Source organism: Aquarana catesbeiana, linkage group LG05 (assembly GCF_042186555.1).
Source record: "Aquarana catesbeiana isolate 2022-GZ linkage group LG05, ASM4218655v1, whole genome shotgun sequence".
In the NCBI taxonomy this organism is placed as follows: domain Eukaryota; kingdom Metazoa; phylum Chordata; class Amphibia; order Anura; family Ranidae; genus Aquarana; species Aquarana catesbeiana.
Genome location: NC_133328.1, coordinates 203,313,760 through 203,336,992, shown reverse-complemented (window position 1 = coordinate 203,336,992; position 23,233 = coordinate 203,313,760). Strand labels below are relative to the sequence as shown.

General features: G+C 41.6%; 1 protein-coding gene across 5 annotated transcripts in view; it reads right to left on the bottom strand.

Annotated features, from left to right (window-relative positions):
• AMPH (amphiphysin) overlaps nt 1-23,233 on the bottom strand; it is a 335,044-nt gene that overhangs the window by 109,178 nt on the left and 202,633 nt on the right. For all 5 annotated transcript variants that reach the window (XM_073630487.1, XM_073630491.1, XM_073630489.1 and 2 more), the window contains exon 7: nt 7,108-7,193. In XM_073630487.1, the coding sequence (XP_073486588.1) occupies nt 7,108-7,193 (86 nt within the window). The remainder of the gene's footprint in view (nt 1-7,107; nt 7,194-23,233) is intronic.

The following is a 23,233-nucleotide window of genomic DNA, read 5'->3' as shown; positions in this document are numbered from 1 at the left end:
AGTAAACATAAAACAGAGAAAAAAGGTTACTTTATATTTTGTGAGACTGTCATATCATATATAATATTGATCACATTTCTCATAATGTATATATTCTGTGTATTAGTGGTTGTATGGTTAGGAAGAGTTCATCTTTGCAGTAGGGATGAAGGCAGACCCCAAGGGTTCAGAGTGAAAATGTCACCCCCAAAGAGATAAATGGCTGTTGGTGTATCAATCTATCAAGGTACTCCAGGAATGTCTGGCCATGTAAATTGGGGGGCTAGGGACAGTTTTAAAAAACAGACTGGGCAGCTTGCCTGGCTGCCTTGTCCTCCTGAACCATTCCATGCCACATGCCCTCAACATAGGGGGATACATTGCCACGGAGCACCATCCTGGCAAAGCACTTTGTCCTCATGTTGATGAGGACAATCCTCTTCCTGACAATCCTGGCCCAGTAGTTGTGGGGATCTGCAAGTGGCGTGCTTAGCAGAATATGGAATAAGGAGGCACCCAAATACCAACTCCCTCCATGTGAATGAGAAAGGGGTACATAATGGGAGGTAGTGCGATTGATTTATGCATTTTCATTTAAATTGGTTGCCTAATGCACCAGAATGCACAAAGAAAAGTGCACTCACTATTTTTAGTTACTGTGTGTAGTAGTGTGTAGTCTGTAGTGTGTTAGTGCATTGCAATGCAGGTGTGTTGGGGTGCCACACAAAATGAATGCACTGTGGTGCAAAAATGCACATACACAATAGTTTAAATCCAACAGTCACCTGATTTTAGCAAACATCAAAAGGACTGAATGCGTAATAGACATATTGATATAATTATCACCTGCACATTAGATGGTGGGTGTTGTGTAGTACATGCATCATGTAAGTATTCACAGACATTTGCTGAAAAATTTGCAAGTCACATTTGCCATGTTTATACTATGGCAAATGTGTATCAAAGAAATGTGACAGATGGTGAAGGCTGTCAAAGTCAAGTGTACAGTAAGATGCAAAAACAGTCATCAGGCAGGAGCTCTCCATTGTTCTGACACCATGTTTTACATTTTTTCAGAACAGTGGTTCCTGTCACCCTACGACTACACCAGCCCAGGAAACCAGACATGTTTAATACACAAATGGCAAGAGGACAGTAAAGCTCTGTTCACACCTAGGCGTTTTGTTTTCAGGCACTAATTCGCACGATTTTTGCTGCAATTTTGTACAGGTCAAAAGATCACCAATATAAAAAGCAGAAAACGCCTGTAATCTGCCAAAAAAAAGAAGCTCCTGTACTTTTTAGAGCTTCAGGCATTTTGCTTCAGATGACAAAATGCTCAGATGTGAACAGGGGTCATTGAAATTAATGGGATTTGTCTTGTTGGGCATTTTTAGAGCTGAGACTTACAGCAGGAAAAACACCCAAAAACGCCTAGGTGTGAACAGAGCCTTAAAGTATAGCCAGTTATCATAATGATTATTAGCCCTCCAACCTTTCAGAATCACAAATGCTTCAAAACGGGTCCTCAAAAAAGGGGCACACTCCCAAAGCACTGGCCCTAATGCTCATAGACCAAGGCTCTTTGGCATCCTCGGGTCCCAGGAAAGGGTGACAGCAAGAAGAGATTTATGTGCCACTCCCCCCCCCCCATACACACACAAGAGACAAGAAGGTTCCCACCCACTCCCCTTTGAATTGATTTTATGGGTCCTATGCTAACCAGATCACATTGAGAATGGGTGTGAAAAAGTTAATACATTTAACGTTTTATATATTTATTGAAACAAATATTTATCCTTGGTTGATTTACACAGTCATTGGTATCCAAGAACAGGTAGGAAAAGTTTAAATTTTGTGTATACAAGGTAAAGCAGCATTATGCCCCATACACGCGGTCAGATTTTCCGACGGAAAAATGTGTGATGTGATAGGACCTTGTTGTCGGAAATTCCGACCGTGTGTAGGCTGCATCACACATTTTCCATCGGATTTTCTGACACACAAAGTTTGAGAGCAGGATATAAAATTTTCCGACAACAAAATCCGTTCGTGTGTACACAAATCCGACAGACAAAGTGCCACGCATGCTCAGAATAAATAGAAAGATGAAAGCTATTGGCCACTGCCCTGTTTATAGTCCCGACGTACGTGTTTTATGTCACCGCGTTTGGAACGATTGGATTTTCCGACAACTTTGTGTGACCGTGTGTATGCAAGACAAGTTTGAGCCAACATCCGTCGGAAAAAATCCTAGGTTTTTGTTGTCGGAATGTCCGAACAAAGTCCGACCGTTTCTACGGGGCATAAGACTTTTAGGGCACAGTGCGCACTGGTGGTAAGTATAAGTAAGCCTGTGAAAACATCATAAGTGTGCAGCCTTTATTTTGGATTATGCTGAGCCATGTGTGAAGGAGTGACAGACTCCAAGCCAGACCTGATTCCAGCACATGAGGAAAGTGCTTGGATGGTTAGAGTGGTGCACTTTTCCTTGAATCTACAAGCACTAAAATAAATTGTTAAAGGTTCAAGGCACTATTAAGAACGCTTCTTGGATTCTTGCCACTATGCCTGGCACAGCAACTTTGTGTATGTACAGTATAAATGTATATCCTCAATCATAAAGCAAAATTTACATTGCCCAACTTACCCAAAGTAAAGCAATTTTCCTTTGGTATTGTTAGCCTGTTTTAAATTCAGGTGCAAGTGTCAGGCGATGTTTTTGGAGATAAACATCCTTCTATATCTCTAGCTAGACATATCTCATATACAGCCATTATTCTTTATGGAATCTTTTTACCGGCTTACTTACTTTTTATGTCAGGCAGAAAATGCAGAAGAACTGGGCAGGCTAAAAAATGTAAACTTTAATTCATGGTCATAGGCAATGTAAACTTTGATCCATGGTCATCCACGGTAAGCACTTACTGCTCCAGTGTAAAGTCAAAAAGTGTACATTAAAAGTACACCTCCTTTTTAGCATTTTACTTTTTTGATTAATAACATTATTTTAAAAAAATGTTGTGATGTACTGAACTTATTTTAATGGTGTCAGATATGTACTTTTGGTTGTTTGGTTGTATTTTAAAACCAAATACAGAACTAGCAATCAAATTGGCTCCACTCGAAATAGTGTCTGATTGAATTCATTGTCATAAAAGGATAAAGCATTTTCTTTTTTTTAGAAAAAAATATTTTCATTATTCAGAAGTATCAGCAATGTTAAGTAAATTTGTCACTAAATGAAAATGTATTTTGATAACTAGAATGATATTAGGGCTAAACATTTTTTCTATGCCTGTTGGAAGGATATTTCTTATTTAAATTACTCCTGAATAATCAATATATAGCTTGCATAGAGAAACAAATGAAATATATTGTGTTTTTGTGAAATTATAGAAAATAGCTGAAGTCTTCTGTTCGCTTAAAATCAAAACAACTATTTATCGCACATCCCAAGACACAGAGCATCTTCAAATTCATAACGTCAGGGTTATGCTGACACTGGCAAAAAATAAGCAAATACAGAAAGTCCCCTCCCAGATATAACCCCTCCCTGTTAGGCAAGACCCCTCTTTTTTATCTCTAAGGTGTATTTCTCTGGCTTTTATCTTAAAGGGTGAGATTCTACCTTTTCTGTTGAAAGCCCATTCTACTAGAAGTGTTGGGACATCCTAGGCTATTCATCTTCAGGCTGTAGTAGCTCAGATTTTTTAAAGCTGCTACCTGGGCTTTGGCTCATACATTTACTAAGTTTTATCAAGTGGATGTTCATGCTGCTGAGGACGCTTCTTTTGGTTGGCACGTCTTACAAGCAGCTGTATGAGGTTCTTACCGTTTTGGGGTTGGTGGTTGGAAATTGGTTCCTTTGTGCCCTCCCCTCATTGAATTGATTTAGGAGGTTCCTATAAATTTGAAGACGCTGTGTCTTGGGATGTATAAAAAAGAAAGTTGGATTTTTGGCTACTGTCAAATCCTTATCTTTGAGCAAATCATGGAACATCGAGATACTGCCCATCTTGCTGATGGTTCATGCCTTGCTACAAAAAACGGAGCCTGGCCCAATGTGGAGGAGTTATATCCAAGAAGGGACTTCCTGCCTTTACTTTTTTGCCAGTCACATGAAAGTGCTAGCATAACCTTATTAATATTATGAATTTGAAGATGCTCTGTGTGCCATGATGTACCCAAAGTAAAGGGTTTTATGCCGTGTACACAAAAGCAGACTTTTCGGCATCAAAGGTCCGACGGTCTTTCCGACCGACTTTCGACCGACTTTTGACAGACTTCCGACGGACTTTCGAACAAACGGACTTGCCTACACATGATCACACCAAAGTCCGACGAATTAGTACGTGATGACGTATGACCAGACTCATTGATTTAGGAGGTTCCTATAAAATTGAAGATGCTGTGTCTTGGGATGTATACAAAAGAAAGTTGGATTTTTGGCTACTGTCAAATCCTTATCTTTGAGCAAATCACGGAACATCGAGATACTGCCCATCTTGCTGATGGTTCATGCCTTGCTACAAAAAACGGAGCCTGGCCCAATGGGGAGGAGTTTACATAAATAGGCATTTTCCCATTCTGCCTGTGTACAAGGCAATCGCGGGCCGCCGGAAGACATTGAGTCCTCCTGATTTGTGGGCTCGCTCCCACAGCGTACAGCGGGAGTGAGCGCACGCCCGAAACTGTGCCTGCACAGGCCGCTGTACAGCTACGGCGATTTGCTCAGGAGAGCTATTGTGCCGCCGTCAAACAATGGCAGGCGGTCTTAAGGCGGTTAATATTGGTATTAGATCAAATATAGGGTGCAAGATGGTAACATGCAAGCTTCTCTTATTTGAAACACCTCTTGGCACTAGGGATGTAGAAAAACCTAAAATATATCAGCATTGAATACCAGTGCTTTGGGAGAGGTACCTCTTTTTTGAACTCCAACACAATGGGACATTGTATTTGTTAGAGTGTAAAAAGTAAAAGAATGAAATAAAAAGTAAAAAGTAAAAAGTGTAAAAGTGTAAAAAGTAAAAGAATCATAAAGAAATTAACCATATAAGAACACAGGTTTAACACTCCCCATGAATAATTAATACATTTTCATTAAAAGTTGCAATAATTCACTCTCATCTCAGCAACTGTTCTGAGAAGATGCAGGCAATATAACATTTTTCCTGGTATAAATTGGTTGAACCTTACAGTAGTCACCTTTTTCACTGAAGAACATATGTAATGAATGTATTTTTTAAAACCGTGAATGTGTTAGCAAAAATAGTCTATAAATACAATTAATGCTACCATGTCCATATGTTAATTTATGAACCAGCAAATCATTAAATATGGTCCATTGTCAGTGCATTTTTTCACTCCAGCTTTTCTCTTTTTACTGTGTTACCATGTTGTGGTACTAATATGCATAAATAAATAAATGATGCGCTGATATTAACCAATTAATATCACACTAGGTGCTAGAATCACAAGAAAACGTATGTTACAAAATTAAATCCAAGTGAATACATAAAGTGTATACATAAATAAACCTCTGTGTATAGATATAGTGGATAGATAATAATAGGATATAAAACAGTCCACTATTAAAAGACAAACAGGAATCCTCTTAATATAGAAAACCGATACCTGTTAAACAAACTGATAGTGCATAAATAAACCTCTTGTGCATAAACAAAATTGATTTATGGTTTATAAAATATTGTAAAAAAATGAAATAGTCCAATAATTAAGACACAGGGATAACTCCTCTTCAAATCAAACTGGAGCCTTGTAAAGCAAGCTTGGATGAATTGACAGAGGTTTGAATGATACCGTTCACCTGCCGGTACTGGCTAGTGGAATTCTCAGCTCTCAACGGCCATCCCCAGTATGGAAATAAAATTGGGAAAATGAGACCATTGCGCAGGGATTAAACTTAAATGTATACTTAAAATTATAAAGTATCTCACTCACGTATCCCCAAATAAGTAGATTGCATAAGAATAAATGAAAATAAAGTTACAAATGATAAATATTATAATGAAGGGCGCCCTTGAAAAAGTCACGTGTCTGGTGACACAACGCATCGGGAGGAGGAGCCTGTGATGCTCTCAGTAGTGTGTACACTGGAGGTGAATGAGGAGGTTGCAGCTTGGAGCTGAATGTAGCTGACCATTTATTCTTATGCGATCTATTTATTTGGGGATACGTGAGTGAGATACTTTATAATTTTAAGTATACATTTAAGTTTAATCCCTGCGCAATGGTCTCGTTTCCCTATTTTATTTCCATACTGGGGATGGCCGTTGAGAGCTGAGAATTCCACTAGCCAGTACCGGCAGGTGAACGGTATAATTCAAACCGCTGTCAATTCATCCAAGCTTGCTTTACAAGGCTCCGGTTTGATTTGAAGAGGAGTTATCCCTGTGTCTTAATTAGTGGACTATTTAATTTTTTCACAATATTTTATAAACCATAAATTAGTTTTATTTATGCACAAGAGGTTTATTTATGCACTATCAGTTTGTTTAACAGGTATCGGTTTTCTATATTAAGAGGATTTCTGTTTGTCTTTTAATAGTGGACTGTTTCATATCCTATTATTATCTATCCACTATATCTATACACAGAGGTTTATTTATGTATACACTTTATGTATTCACTTGGATTTAATTTTGTAACATACGTTTTCTTGTGATTCTAGCACCTAGTGTTATATTAATTGGTTAATATCAGTGCATCATTTATTTATTTATGCATTTTTGTGTAGTTCACTTATTGATTGCAGCTATATTATTTGGGCATCTTTTAATATATTCTCACATAATTTGTTTTTCCACTTCAGCGCTTTAGTAATTTTATCACCATGTTGTGGTACTAGCCTATTGAATAATGCCTCACTGGCTGCTGGCATAGGCAAGTCACCGCTGTCAGTATTACACCCTTTACTCATTAAATTCTATAAGCAGCCAACGATTTGAAAAAAAAAAAAAAAATCATGCGTAATTCAGGAATTTTGCTTGAAAGTTGCACCTCCTTTCACATTAAGCAACGTTATCATATATACTGTATCATGATAATGCATGATATATTGCCTTGTCCAAGTAGGTTTATTGCAGTAATGTTGTCCAGTACCTAGACCATAGTGAAGGCAGCTCCTCTTGTAAGTCTGTATTGAAATCTTCAAATACTTTTTGTGCCTTTTGAAATTCCTCTTCTGCCTGAAATAAGTATGAAAATAGAATCACATGCAAACAACACCCAAATAAACTGTTTAATTGCATATGGTATGTACTTTCAGATTATACTGTGAGCCACACACTTATAAAGTCAGAACACCTATCAACAATCCACCCTGCAATGGCCACTTAGAAAGGAAACCCCATTTTGCTTTGGTTTGCAGGAAGTAATACATAAAATTCAAATTACATTAAATATGAAAAATAAAATAGATGCACACATACCTAGAGACTAACAACATAACATAACAAAACAAGTCACACTACAGTTTTATTTAAAGTGTATCTCTATAAAATATGTTTTGGATTTTTTATTTTTATTTTTAATAGAGAGGGCGGAATTAGACCTTATGTCAGGCTTTATTGCTGTCTGTGTACCCATTCATAAGATTCACAGGTTCTATTTTTTCTGGTGATCACTGTCACAAGGATAGAAAATTAAGGGAAATCCAAAATGTTAGAGTTCAAAAAATAGATAAGACAATATCTTCCAGGGATGAAGTCTCATTTGAAGACACCTGTATAGAAGGGCACTTCCTACCTACTTTGGGAGATTTGCTCTAAGCTCCTTTTGCATCTCTGGGATAGGAGGTAAACAGAAATTTCCCCAATGGCGCAAATATAAAAAAGGAACCAAAAGAACTAAAATAAGCAGTTTGGGCTATACATACACTTAAAAAAATGTTATAATGATTTGGCTCAGTATAACCCCAAAAGAAAGGCCTTGCACTGATGATGTCTTCACAGGTAAAATGGTAATTAGCCAACAATCTTCAGCACATCATGAAGGATTTGATTCCTCTAATATCTTCTATTATTAGGCCCATTGGGTGAAACAGAAGGATAACATTTTGCCTGTGAAAACATAAGTGTGCAGCCTTTATTTTGGATTATGCTGAGCCATGTGTGAAGGAGTGACGGACTCCAAGCCAGACCTGATTCCAGCACATGAGGAAAGTGCTTGGATGGTTAGAGTGGTGCACTTTTCCTTGAATTTACAAACACTAAAATAAATTGTTAAAGGTTCAAGGCACTATTAAGAACGCTTCTTGGATTCTTGCCACTATGCCTGGCACAGCAACTTTGTATATGTACAGTATAAATGTATATCCTCAATCATAAAGCAAAATTTACATTGCCCAACTTACCCAAAGTAAAGCGATTTTCCTTTGGTATTGTTAGCCTATTTTAAATTCAGGTGCAAGTGTCAGGCGATGTTTTTGGAGATAAACATCCTTCTATATCTCTAGCTAGACATACCTCATGTACAGCCATTATTCTTTATGGAATCTTTTTACCCATTTGCCAGCTTTCATGTCAGGCAGAAAATGCAGAAGAACTGGGCTAGAAAATATAAACTTTAATTCATGGTCATAGGCAATGTAAACTTTGATCCATGGTCATCCACAGTAAGCACGCACTGCTCCAGTGTAAAGTCAAAAAGTGTACATTAAAAGTACACCTCCTTTTTAGCATTTTACTTTTTTGATTAATAACATTATTTTAAAAAAATGTTGTGATGTAGTGAACTTATTTTAATGGTGTCAGATATGTACTTTTGGTTGTTTGGTTGTATTTTAAAACCAAATACAGAACTAGCAATCAAATTGGCTCCACTTGAAAAAGTGTCTGATTTAATTCATTGTCATAAAAGGATAAATGTAGAACAAATCAGTTCCTAATGCATACAACAACATTTTCTTTTTTTTAGAAAAAAATATTTTCATTATTCAGAAGTATCAGCAATGTTAAATAAATTTGTCACTAAATGAAAATGTATTTTGATAACTAGAATGATATTAGGGCTAAACATTTTTTCTATGCCTGTTGGAAGGATATTTCTTATTTAAATTACTCCTGAATAATCAATATATAGCTTGCATAGAGAAACAAATGAAATATATTGTGTTTTTGTGAAATTATAGAAAATAGCTGAAGTCTTCTGTTCGCTTAAAATCAAAGCAACTATTTATTGCACATCCCAAGACACAGAGCATCTTCAAATTCATAACGTCAGGGTTATGCTGACACTGGCAAAAATAAGCAAATACAGAAAGTCCCCTCCCAGATTTAACCCCTCCCTGTTAGGTAAGACCCCTCTTTTTTTATGTCTAAGGTGTATTTCTCTGGCTTTTATCTTAAAGGGTGAGATTCTACCTTTTCTGTTGAAAGCCCATTCTACTAGAAGTGTTGGGACATCCTAGGCTATTCATATTCAGGTTGTAGTAGCTCAGATTTTTTAAAGCTGCTACCTGGGCTTTGGCTCATACATTTACTAAGTTTTATCAAGTGGATGTTCATGCTGCTGAGGATGCTTCTTTTGGTTGGCGCGTCATACAAGCAGCTGTATGAGGTTCTTACCGTTTTGGGGTTGGTGGTTGGAAATTGGTTCCTTTGTGCCCTCCCCTCATTTCATTGATTTAGGAGGTTCCTATAAATTTGAAGATGCTGTGTCTTGGGATGTATATAAAAGAAAGTTGGATTTTTGGCTACTGTCAAATCCTTATCTTTGAGCAAATCATGGAACATCGAGATACTGCCCATCTTGCTGATGGTTAATGCCTTGCTACAAAAAACAGAGCCTGGCCCAATGGGGAGGAGTTATATCCAAGAAGGGACTTCCTGCCTTTACTTTTTTGCCAATCACATGAAAGTGCTAGCATAACCCTATTAATATTATGAATTTGAAGATGCTCTGTGTGCCATGATGTACCCAAAGTAAAGGGTTTTATGCTGTGTACACACAAGCGGACTTTTCAGCATCAAAGGTCCGACGGTCTTTCCGACCGACTTTCGACGGACTTTTGAAGGACTTCCGACGGACTTTCGAACAAACGGACTTGCCTACACATGATCACACCAAAGTCCGACGGATTCGTACGTGATGACATACGACCAGACTAAAATAAGGAAGTTGATAGCCAGTAGCCAATAGCTGCCCTAGCATCGTTTACGTCCGTCAGACTAGCCTACAGACGAGCGGATTTTTCGACCGGACTTGAGTCCATCGGAAAGATTTGAAACATGTTCCAAATCTAAAGTCCGTCTGATTTTCGACCGAAAAAGTCCGTTGCAGGTCCGATGAAGCCCACACACGGTCGGATTGTCCAACGGATTCATCCTGTCAGATCAGTCCCGTCGAAAAGTCCGCCCATGTGTATACGGCATAACAGTTAACCAAAAATCCAACTTTTATATTAACATTTTATCATGTCTTGTATATTAATATTTTTAGCATAATACTAAAATATGTTGCATAGTTCATTTTTAAATTAACTGTCTTTACTTGTATGATTAATAAAAATGCAGTTTTGTCTTTCAAAGCCAGTTTAACTGGTGCATAATTGTACATTGTCACACAACTTGGCTATGCCTTAGGCCAATCATTTCCTATTGTACACTGAGCAAAATTATAAACGCAATACTTTTGTGTTTGCTCCTATCTATCATGACCTGAACGCAAAGATTTATGACTTTTTCTATGTACACAAAAGGCCTATTGCTCTCAAATAGTGTTCACAAATCTGTCTAAATCTGTGTTAGTGAGCACTTCTCCTTTGCCGAGATAATCCATCCACCTCATAGGTGAGGCATATCAAGATGCTGATTAGACAGCATGATTATTGAACAGGTTTGCCTTAGGCTGGCCACAATAAAAGGCCACTGTAAAATGTGCAGTCTTACTGTATTGGGGGGGTCGGAAGGGTCCGAAAACCAGTATCTGGTATGACCACAATTTGCCTCATGCAGTGCAGCACATCTCCTTCGCATAGAGTTGATCAGGTTGTTGATTGTGGCTAAGGATGAGCTCCGGCGTATTCGCAGCCGCATGTGCAGAGCCCACCAGGAAGTCGGCACAGCCCTACGCTAATCTCAGGCAGTGTGACATTTCCCGATCTCTGCAGCCGCGGATCAGGAAAATGTCTCACTGCCTGTGATTAGCGCAGCGCAGTACCGACTTCCTGGCAGGCTCTGCACATGCGGCTGCAAACACGCCTGAGCTCATCCTTAATTGTGGCCTGTGGAATGTTGGTCCATTCCTCTTCAATGACTGTGCGAAGTTGCTGGATATTGGCAGGAACTGGAACACGCCGATCCAGAGCATCCCAAACATGCTCAATTGGGGACATGTCTGGTGAGTATGCTGGCCATGCAAGAACTGGGATGTTTTCAGCTTCCAGGAATTGTGTACAGACCCTTGCAACATGAGGCCATGCATTATCATGCTACAACATGAGGTGATGGTCATGGATGAATGGCAAAACAATGAGCCTCAGGATCTCATCATGACATCTCTGTGCATTCAAAATGCCATCAATAAAATGCAACTGTGTTTGTTGTCCATAGCATACACCTGCCCATACCATAACCCTACCGCCACCATGGGCCACTCGATCCGCAACCTTGACATCAGCAAACAGCTCACCCACATGATGCCATAGACGCTGTTTGCCATCTGCTCTGTACAGTGAAAACCGGGATTCATCCGTGAAGAAAACACCTCTGCCAGACACCATCAAATGTGAGCATTTGCCCACTCTAGTCGGTTACACAAACTTCAGTCAGGTCAAGACCCCGATGAGGACGACGAGTATGCAGATGAGCTTCCCTGAGATGGTTTCTGACAGTTTGTGCAGAAATTCTTTGGTTATGCAAACTGATTGTTGCAGCAGCTGTCCGGGTGGCTGGGCTCAGACAATCTTGGAGGTGAAGATGCTGGATGTGGAGGTCCTGGGCTGATGTGGTTACACGTGATCTGCGGTTGTGAGACCAGTTGGATGTACTGCCAAATTCTCTGAAACGCCTTTGGAGAGGGCTTATGATAGAGAAATGAACATTCTATTCAGGGCGAACAGCTCTGGTGGACATTCCTGTAGTCAGCATGCCAATTGCACACTCCCTCAAAACTTGCGACATCTGTGGCATCGTGCTGTGTGATAAAACTGCACATTTTAACATGGCCTTTAATTGTGGCCAGCCTAAGGCACACCTGTGCAATAATCATGCTGTCTAATCAGCATCTTGATATGCCACACCTGTGAGGTGGATGGATTATCTCGGCAAAGGAGAAGTGCTCACTAACACAGATTTAGACAGATTTGTGAACAATATTTGAGAGAAATAGGCCTTTTGTGCACGTAGAAAAAGTCATTGTTTTTTGCGTTCAGCTCATGATAAATAGGGCCAAACACAAAAGTGTTGCGTTTATAATTTTGCTTAGTGTAATTTGTGTCATAAATCATCATGTGCCAAAACATAGCAGCTCATACCAGACACCAGTGCTCAATGAAACCTCTTAAATTAGAAAGCTAGTAGCAGTTATATTGTATTTCTTTAAGACTTGACCAAAATTATTGTATAGTTATATAAAATATAAGAACATGTGGGTGGGGTCATCTTCGCCCTGCATGTGGGAGTACCTTTCGCATGGAGCGTGCTCATCAATGCCTAGGACCAGGCAGAGACTGCACTCGTGAAAAATCTAATGTTAAGGCAGTTCCCCTACTTAGAGATGAGCCTTCACTGTGTGCAGTAAAATAACATACAGAGTTTCTACACACTCTAACTTGTATGTTGCATTCAGAGGGAAGTGCTGAGCATGTGCCCACTCCACCAGTCCACCATACCTGTTACCTCACTTTCAGTAACAGAATGGGGTCCCACTGTGCACCTAGTGCAGACCTCATGTGTGCACTTGATAACTCCTTCACTTCCATACTCCCGTGACCAGGCCATGATCTCCATAATGTGGGTTCTGATTGCTATTGGATACTGACCACTAGGGAGGAAGCCAGACAATGACCCCTTTGCTAATGGAAGACCTGTCACCTTTACCAGGTACCACGCTTAAAGACTGGTTGCTTTGTGTCCCGAACTTGTACTTGGTTACTCTTAGCAACTACACTCCTCTTCTTGTCTTGTCAAGGTAACCCTTTGTAGTGCTGTTACTTCATACTCCACTGTGCTTTACAGAGCCTGGTTCTATTGATGTGCCAGAACCAACATGCAACCCATTGAATTACTTCAGACCAGGCTCATAACGGTTAATGTAATTTTACTGGACAAGTGTGGCATAACAGTTCAATATGAACGTCTTTCCCCTAATCCTAACTATTGTGGTGTGGCTGCCTAGGCATATCTCTGAGGCGAGAGTCCATTATGGCATTGTCCATGACTTGGATGTCTTTGAAAGTCCCACTGTTTTTAGCAGCAGTCCCGATTCCACATACAGACCAAACCCAGTCAGCTAGGAAGATGCGGCCAAGAAGGACCCTGGACCTAAGCCTTCCCCTTTTTTAATCACAGTTGTACTGTGTAAAGGAGGGTGTGCCCCTTCCCTCCAATCAGGGCTCAGAGCTGTTGGATATGTAAAGATTTTAGATACCTGCCCCCCGCTGATAGCACTAAAGGGAAATCCTTTCCTCTTTGTTTTTTATTTTTTAAACAAGAATACAGAACACATTGCTGCAGATAAACAGGTATAACTTATGTAGGAGGATTTGTTTAATCTCTTTGTATCACCTAACGCTGGTCACTTCACTGGGCATATGTACTGGTTTAAGACCACTTTAAATAGATTTTTTCATAATTAACTGTGACAGTAAAAGTATAACTGTAGCCATAGAGGACCATGTAACCACTTTGGAATTCAGAAGTACTAGGGACCCAGCACTGTCTGGCTACATAGTGATTTTTGCAGGCTCCGATAATACCATACACAGGTGTAGCTGCATACCAAATTGGCAGTCATATGGGGAAATCTTCTAAGCTGGCCATGCAGAAACAAGGTTAATGGAGGAATCTTCCTTCCTGGCCATTGTATTTTAACAGCTGCACCCACATGACACCTATATACTGTTCACAATCTTGCAAGCTGCCTAATAATAAATATACAATTTTTAAAAGACAATTACATCAAAGAGACACTGTCATCTTGTTCATGCAGGACAAAGTGACAGTGTGCTTGTAAATGTCCCACCTACCCCAGTAATACCCACCTAATGTTACTTATTATGAGTAAATTAATACCCAACATGTCATGCTTTAAAATTGTGCCCGCTCGTGGAATTGCAACAAACTTTTACTCTTAAAAATCTCCATAGGCGACATTTAAAAATGTCTACAGGTTACCAGTTTTGAGTTACAGAGGAGGTCTAGTACTAGAATAATTGCTGTTGCTCTAACGATCGTGGTGATACGTCACATGTGTGGTTTGAACACTGTTTTCATATGTGGGCGCAACTTAAGTAAGTATTTGCTTCTGCATGTGAGCTTGGCAGGACGGGGCGCTTTAAATTTTTAAATTTTTTATCCTATTGTTGCACCCACTACCTTAGGTAGGTGCTAGAGTAGTGTTTGAGTTTTTACTGCCAGTGCAGGTAAATTTAGGCAGGCATAGCTGTGAGCTAGGGCTGTTTGTTTTTAATCTGGGGCAGGGGAGTGGTGTAGCAGCAGGTGACTGACATGTGCTTCAGCTCTCTGGGGCGTCCTCTGTTTCCAATAAGAAGGTTCTGGAAAAGTGGCAAGGCAGTGTTCTGGAGTGACATGGGGTGTATTTGGAAGCCCTTACCAATCCCCAACTAGGGTTGGCAGGGGTCGGCCCCCTATATATACCCATTGTCAGCCTGCTAGGGGAGGAGTTGTTGGGTGGAAGAACTGAGATGATGGCATGTTAGGCTGTGATGGCCTTTGAGGGACCCCCTTTCTGGGGGGTGACCTCGGGCCTGGAGCTTGGGAGCCTCTCTTTACACGGTCGTCGAGAGGTGTCCTGGAACAGAAGCAGGAGGAAGACAGTGGGGAGCACGGCCACAAAAGTAATTCAGGAGGGATCCATGCCATGCTGGGGTCAGTGAGTGAGAAGCACAGTGAGAAGCTCTGGGAAAGACATGCCAGGATTGGATGTGGAGCCAGGGGAGAGACTGTGGTGTTGTTGAAGTCAAGGGGGGTTGGCAGGATTTGCATTGGACGTGCTGGGAGCAGTAGTTCACCAAGGATTAGTTAGCATAACTATCTTTTTCATGTAAAATGGTCACAGAAGGGACTGCAAATGGCTACTAGGAAAATGTTAGGACTTATTCAGAGTGAGACCTAGCCATGTGCCAACGGTGACAGTGAATCTAGAATTGGACAGTAGAGGAAAGAAAGTGATCTGAAGTAATGTGATGGAGGAGATGTGAAGTAGCAGAGACTGTCAATTTGGATTCAACTACCTTTATTTCATTAAGAAAGATTTATCCTTTGTTCATCCCATGTCCCTCTCTCCCTTTCAAGTTTAATCCCCTAATAAAAACAAGCAAGAGACTGGAGAAGTGTGCCTAAAATGGATGTCTGACAAGCAGGGTGATGTGTGGATGCTGAAACACGCAGCGATCCCACAAGGGCACCACTACACTATTTATTTTACTTTTTTTTACTCTGTCTTTTTAAAAAAATAATTTTGGGTCACTTTTATTCCTATTACAAGGAATGTAAACATCCCTATAAATAGAAAAAAAGCATGACAGGACCTCTTAAATGTGAGATCTGGGGTCAAAAAACCTCAGATCTCATATTTACACTACAATGCAATAAAAATGAAAAAAATAAATTTTTTTTTTGCAACGGAAAAAAATGTCCCCTTTAAGACTGGAGGGAGGAAGTGACGTTTGACGTCGCTTCCACCCTCAAATGTTATGGAGCCGAGCAGGGGCCATCTTTCCCTCACTCGGCATCCAGGCTGTGAGGGGAGAGGACCCGATCGTTTCTGCCGCTACCGACGGCTCCGGTAAGCGGCAGAGACGACCACAGTGAGGCGGGAGGGGGAAGCCTCTCCCGCCCATCGCGCTCTGGTCATCTCTGCCGGGGAGGACCCTCTCCCGCCCCCGATAAAAGTGATCTCTCAGCGAATCTGCCGCTGAGACCACTTTTTTTTTTTAAACAATACGTTTATTGAAGTTTTCACAGGGTATCAGTACAGAAGGTTGAGATAATTAGCAAACTACATTGTTTAGTGAGTAATATAGCGGACAATGTCAAGCTGTAACAGATGTAATAACGAATACATAACCATTTAGAGTTAAAGTTCGGTGAGTAATGGTGCTACCTCCAATCCCCAGCACCCCAAACTGGGCACTCACTGTGCCACGGGACTAGAGGCAACCCCATCAATCACCAACCTGTCAAGATCCAAATATCTTGTAAAATCTGTAACATCCTAGATCTGCAAAACTTAAAACTGAGGAGCAAAGGTAACCCGTAAACCTACTGGTTATAAGCACATTATGCATTTATGAGTCCCGTTCTGAGGAGCACCTGGTAGAGGTACACCTATGCGGAGCAGTGGTTTAGTATGGGGGCCCCTATATTATGCGCGTGTTAGATGTGAGGGGTTGTAGCAACCTGTGGGGATAAAGATTAATAATACCAAAGAGTTCCCATCTTATGAAGAGGAAATAATTAGTGTAGTGTCGTATTCCTTGGGTCAGTGATCCATGGTTCCCAGTTGAGGCGAAGCGTTACGGTAGCCAGGTTGGCCTTATTGAAGGAGGCTTCTATTTGGAAGTGATTGTTCAGCAGAGCGATGAGATCCGATCCGGAGGGAGGTTGTGACGCTTTCCATTCTCTTGCTAGAGCTAAACGAGCTGCAATTAGGATGTGAGTTGCCAATACTCTGACATTTTTGGGCCAATTGGGGATGTTGAGACCCAGAAGAAGGTCCAGCGGGGATATCGGCAAAGGGATTTTGCATAGCTTTGAGATGAGGGCAGAGACTTCTTTCCAGTAATTGTGAATGTTAGGGCAGTCCCACCATGTGTGCCACAGGGTGCCCTTTCCCGTACAGTTTCTCCAGCATTGAGAGGAGGTAGATGGGTAGATATTTGCCAATCTGGCTGGGGTGAAGTACCACATATGGAACAGTTTTTGCGTTGATTCCCAATGAGAGATACATCGTGAATCTCGAAGAGGAAGGGTCAAGGCTTTGTGCCATAATGGGGACTTTGGTGGAGAGTCTGTGAAGGTGGACCAGAAGTGGATGGACGAAGAGGTGTGATCTTCGGAGGATGTTGTCAACAATTTATATACCCATGCAATGCCTTTAACTGCTGGATTAGGGGTGTTGTAAAATTTCAAAATGCCATCTAGTAGGGAGTCGCAGTCTGTGATATCCAGCATGGGAAGGAAAGATCGGAGCCGCATATATAAGAAAGAAGTATTGGCAGGCAGGTCAAATGTTTGTTGTAGTTGAGAGAATGGGTGGGGTCCTGAAGTGGAGATGAGTTGTCCCAGGTTGGTGAGTCCATTATGTATCCATTTCTTGAGGGGTAAGTTAGGAGAGATCAGCTCCAGTGCTTGGATGTGAAGTTTGGAGAGAATAGATTTGGGTATGCCATTGGATTTCTGTGCAATAGCAGACCACACTCGTAACGCTGCAGTTACAGAATGTAGGAAGTGACGATGTGGTTTCAAGGTGAGTAGCGCAGCCGTTAGGGTGTATTTTGGACTTGCAGTAAGAGCTACGGTTTCAATTTGTGTCCATGTCTTGGTTGAGGTGGGCGACCACCATTCACGTAATTGATCCAGTATAACTGCTTTGTAGTATGCTTGGACGTTGGGGCTTCCATCCTTCCATTTTGTACAGGAGATAAAAGAATGTCCTTTTTGAGCCTGGGTTGTTTATGTTGCCAAATATGTGCATTGACTATTCCTTGTAACTGCGCCAATAGTTTGGGTAGCAAAGGTAAGGGGGGTGTGCGAAACATATACAAAATATGTGGCATTAGATACATTTTAGCTTGAGCTATTCTACCAGCCCAAGAAACAGTATAATTACACATATCTTTGGAGATGCGCAGAAGATTTTCTTGTAGGGCGGCATAGTTTAGTTGAAGTAGTGACTTACTTGGGAAGGTTAGTTGAATTCCTAAGCATGGGAGCGATAAGTCGTGGACCAATCGAAGGGTGTGTTTGTTGAGATGTGGCGTGAAGTTTGAGGGTCTATCCCTAGGTTCAGCATGGTGGATTTGCTGTGGTTTATTTTATAAAGAGAGACTGAGCTAAACTGTTCCAGTGTTTTTTGGACACTAGAAAGGGAGGATTGGGGATTTGTGAGGGTGATAATAACATCATCCGCGTACAGACCTATTTTATGTTCAACATCTCCTACTTTGATGCCCGAAATTGCTGGTGTGGATCTGATGATTTGCGCAAGTGGTTCCATCACTATGGCAAAAATCAAGGGGGAAAGTGGGCACCCTTGCCTTGTGCCATTAGTGATGAAAAAGGGGTCTGATGTTATTCCTGATGTCCAGACTCGGGCACTGGGGGAGGAGTAAAGGTTGAGTATAGCCTTGAAGATGCTCCCTGTCAGTCCAAACTTGTACATTACTTTTTCCACGTACTTCCAATGCACCCTGTCAAACGCCTTCTCTGCATACAGTGAAAGGAAGAGAGAAGGCGTTTGACTGTGCTCTACCCATTGTATCAAATCGATGAGGCGTCTAGTGCCACCGGAGGCCTGTCTACCAGGTACAAATCTGACTTGGTCAGGAAGTATTATGAGGGGATAATTTTGGATAAGCATTGAGCCAGTAGTTTTGCATAGAGTTTGGTGTCAGTTTTTAAGAGTGAGATCGGGCGGTAATTGGCTGGGTTATCAGGGGGTTTGCCTGGTTTGGGTATGGTGACAATTAGGGCTTCTAGTGCTTTCATGGGTATTTTGCCTGTAAGGGTATACTGGTTAAAGGTGGTGCATAGGTGTGGGTGATCAAGTCAGGGAAGTGTTTGTAGTATTTGTTTGGGAATCCATCGGGGCCTGGGGCCTTGTGGAGGGGTAATTGTTTGATGGCTGTTCGAACTTCCTCGGGGGGAGAAGGCCATAGAAATGGAGTCTAATTGCTCGGTGGATATCGAGGGAAGGTGAATAGAGGAGAGAAACGCACCTATATCTTCTATTTTTGGCTTGATTTCTTGGTACAGGTCTTTAAGATTGTAAAGTTTGGCGTAAAATGCACTGAACTCATTCGCTATATCTAGAGGATTATGAACTTTTTTACCTTGGGAGTTGGAGAGATATTGTATCTTATTGTTCGTTCAGTGTTTTTGTAATTGTTTGGCCAGGAACGCGCCTGACTTGTTAGCTCAGGAGTAATAATGTAGCCTAAGGCGTTTTATATAATAATCACTGAGTTTGTATCTTAGATTTTTGAGGTCTAGGGAAAGTTTAGTAGACGGTGTTTGTTTATTGGCATGTTCTAATGCTCTAATCTGTTGTAGTCATTTTTCCGTGGTGGCCGCATGTTGCTTTTTAGCTTGTTCTCCGTATTTAATAAGGAGGCCCCATGAGAAAGCTTTATGCGCATGCCAAACAATAGATTGGTCAGCAAGAGAATGCACATTGTTATCAAAGTAGGTCTCAATCTCGGATCGAAGCTTATCCTCAAAGGATGGGTTGGTAAGGAGGGATGTGTTTAATCCCCAAATGTTATGACGTGTAGTCCTTTTGCATTTGAATAATGTGATGGATATGGGCGCGTGGTCAGACCACATGATTGTACCTATGCGCACTTCAGTGATCAATTGGAGGAGAAATTTATCTGTGAGGAACATATTGATCTGAGAGTAAGACTGCTGGGGGCTGGAGAAGAAGGTGTAATCTCGCTCCATATCATGGGTACATCTCTATGGGTCATAAAGATCTTCCTTGTGTAGAAGAGAGGACAAGGCGGAGGGCCTACGTTTAGTTGTCTCCACACAATATCACTGGGTTGGATCTATACGGGGCCAATTTGGAGATCAGTGTGTTGTAAAATGTCTTTTGGCCAGTGTTAGGGGCGTAGAGATTTACTAGGGAGAGTCGTTGGTTCTCAATCTTTGCAGAGAGAATCAGGTACCTACCGTCTTCGTCAGTCTCACAGTGATGTAACTGAAAAGAGACAGAGGAGCTAATTGCTATCATTACTCCCCTCTTTTTGGCGGGAGCACTGGCAAAAAAGCAGCATGGGTAGCGCTTGTGCGAGCATTTTGGGGAACTGTCTTTGGCGAAATGCGTTTCTTGTACGCAAAATACATCAGCGTGATGGGACAGTGCCTCTTTCCAGAGGAGGTTGTGCTTGAAGGGGATAGTTTAGGCCTTTTACATTTAAGGAGGTAATTTTGACGGCCATGATAGTGGGGAGTGACCTGGGATGACGATGAAAGGAGCGAGATTCCACACACCCTATAGCCGCCCCAACTATGTATGAGGTAAATAATAGAGTATGTAAGTATACAGAGTATGTTTGCTATATACAAAACTACACTGGAGATACCTGTTGAAGCTGCGTGGGACTGTCAGAGGTATTACAGTGCGATAGTAGGCAATTCAGTCGATAAGTAGAACAGATATTCGGTGAGAACAAGTAAATAATAAAAGAAAAAAAATAGTTCAGAACAGAAAATCAGCAGCTATATCAGTGTGCGTGGCACACTATAACCTGAGGGAGTGGATTTGTCTCTATGACTGCGCCCGTCTGGGATCCTATTAATGCGGAGGACCGAAGGCCTTCTTGTAGTTAAAGGCATCGCCTGGATCATGTATCCGGTTCCGGGATGGCGGAGGACGTGAGTGGGAGCCCCTGTTTTCGGTTTCGTTGGCAGATATGGGAAGAAATCACCAATTGGTCAATTTTTTGTATCCATCTTTGGGAGTGAGAATGGGAATTATCTGTTGCTGGTACATTACCAGTAGCTTGGTAGGGAAACCCCACTTATATGCGATTTTCTTTTCCTGTAACACAGAGGTTACGGGGGCGAATGCTCTTCTCATCTCCATTGTGGCTTTGGAGAGGTCACTAAACATAAGGACATTTGTGTACAGTGCTGGAAGTGGTTTAGTGGTTTTGGCCATTTGTAGTATCTGTTCCTTAACATGAAAGTAGTGCACTCTCGCTAGTATGTCTCTGGGAATGTCAGGGGGGAGTTGTGCTGGCTTAGCGATTCTGTGCGCTCTATCGATCGTGATGTCCTGTGCGTTTAAACGAGGCAGTAGACTTGAGAACATCTGTTGAAGGTAGGGAGTGATTTAATTTGGTTTAATAGATTCGGGAACACCTCTGAATTTTATATTGTTCCTTCTAGAACGGTCTTCCAAATCTGCTAATTTCAGCTTTATGTGGTGTATTTCAGATGCATGATGGTCATGTGCGTCTAGCAGTTCGTTATGGGCCCTGACATGGTCATGCATGCTCTCCTCTAGTACATTCGTTCTCCCCTCAAGGTGGTCTACCCTGTCATGTATCTGAGAGACAGAAAGTTGTAGTTCTCTGTGCAGGTCTCTTTGCAGGGTTAGGAGCATGGCTTTAAGCATAGACTCTGTCACAGGGTTGTCTGATGCAGGGATGGCCGCTAGAGCTGGGGTGTGTGCTGTGTTAAGGTCCCTGTCAGCCCACTGATGCTTTTTATATTGTGGCTCCTTGCTGGGGGAGATGGCTGGGGAAGATGCCAGTCTCTTACTTCTGTCTGCACTGTGCTGAGAGGATGAGACATCTGGCGATGGCAGGGTATCCATTTCCTCCCTGTGAGTGTTTTCAGGTGGCTGGAATGGAAGATCATCCTGGGGGTAGCTGCCAGCTTTGCCTCAGAGTGTATAGAGCGGGACGTTCCTGAGGTATTGCTCCGAGCACGGCACCATCTTGGGCCTCATTCATGGCTGCAGGGGGATAGAAACCAGTGAGGCGGCGAGGTGCTGGCAGCTTATTCCGCCTTCTAGACATGCCCGGGAAGGTCCAGATATCGTTCCCCCTCCGTGTGGCCGGAATGGGGGTTGGATCGTTGCGTGTGGTCACTTCGGATCCTGTCAGCGGGCTTCAAACCTCCATCATGGTCCACAGGAGGCCATGCCCCCACTGAGACCACTTTTATCTGAAAGAGGACCGTCCGCTCTTGAAGAGGATAGCTAGCTGCTGCCATAACAACAGTATTCCTCTTCAAACAGCCGACGTACAACAACGGTGGGCGGTCCTTAAGTAGTTGAAGAATATTATCTAATTATTGTGTTTTGGAAGTCTAATTATTGGGGTTTAAAAACAGGGCAGGGTATATATCCCCACATGAGGAACTAAAGTGGAGGTTGTCTAATGTGTGTGTATATCTACATTTGCGCTGGAGTGTGAGTATAACTGTTGCATTTTCTGGGAGAGGAGAAACAAGTCATGACCTGTTTGACAATTAGGTCTCTGCATATAGGTCTATGCAAAATGCTGCTTCTACTGCTAACCTAAACTACTTTGCATGGCTAATGCTGCCTTTTTTATACTTGCATAACCTATAACCTAAGCCAAGACCTTAACCCCATAGAGATGTTGTAGAATGACCTCAAGAGAGCTGTTCACACCAGACATCCTACATATGTGTCTGAGCTGAAGCAGTTTTGTAAAGAATGGTCAAAAATTCCCCCTAAACGTTGTGCAGATCTAAACTAGAGCTACCAAAAGGAGGTTTGACTAGCCACTTGCCGACCGCTTAACTGTAAATGTACGTCATTATTTTACAGTTAAATACCGGGAATATGGCTGCAGCTAGCGGTTTACTATTTGATAAAAGTGATCCCAGAGGTGGATTCACCACGGAATCACTTTTATAGGTAGCGGGAGAGGTGCCCCCCTTTATTCTCTAGGATCCCTGCTAAATAATATATTCATATGATGTTTGAGGGTTCTAAGGAATTTTCTAGCAAAAAATACAGATTTTTGCACTTGCAAACAACAAATGTCAGAAAAAGGCAAGTGGTTAACTTACTTTTTCCTCCAGAACTGTAAACCTTTAATGGGTGTGTTAAATAAAGACATGAGAAATTTGAATTTCTTATGTGTTGTCAGCTTAAGCGCATTAGGGTTGATTTACTAAAACTGGAGAGTGCAAAATCTGGTGCAGCTGTTCATGGTGGCCAATCAGCTTCTAACTTCAACTTGTTCAATTAAGCTTTGACAAAAAACCTAGAAGCTGATTGGGTTTTATGCAAAACTGCACCAGATTTTGCACTCTCAAGTTTTAGTAAATCAACCTCC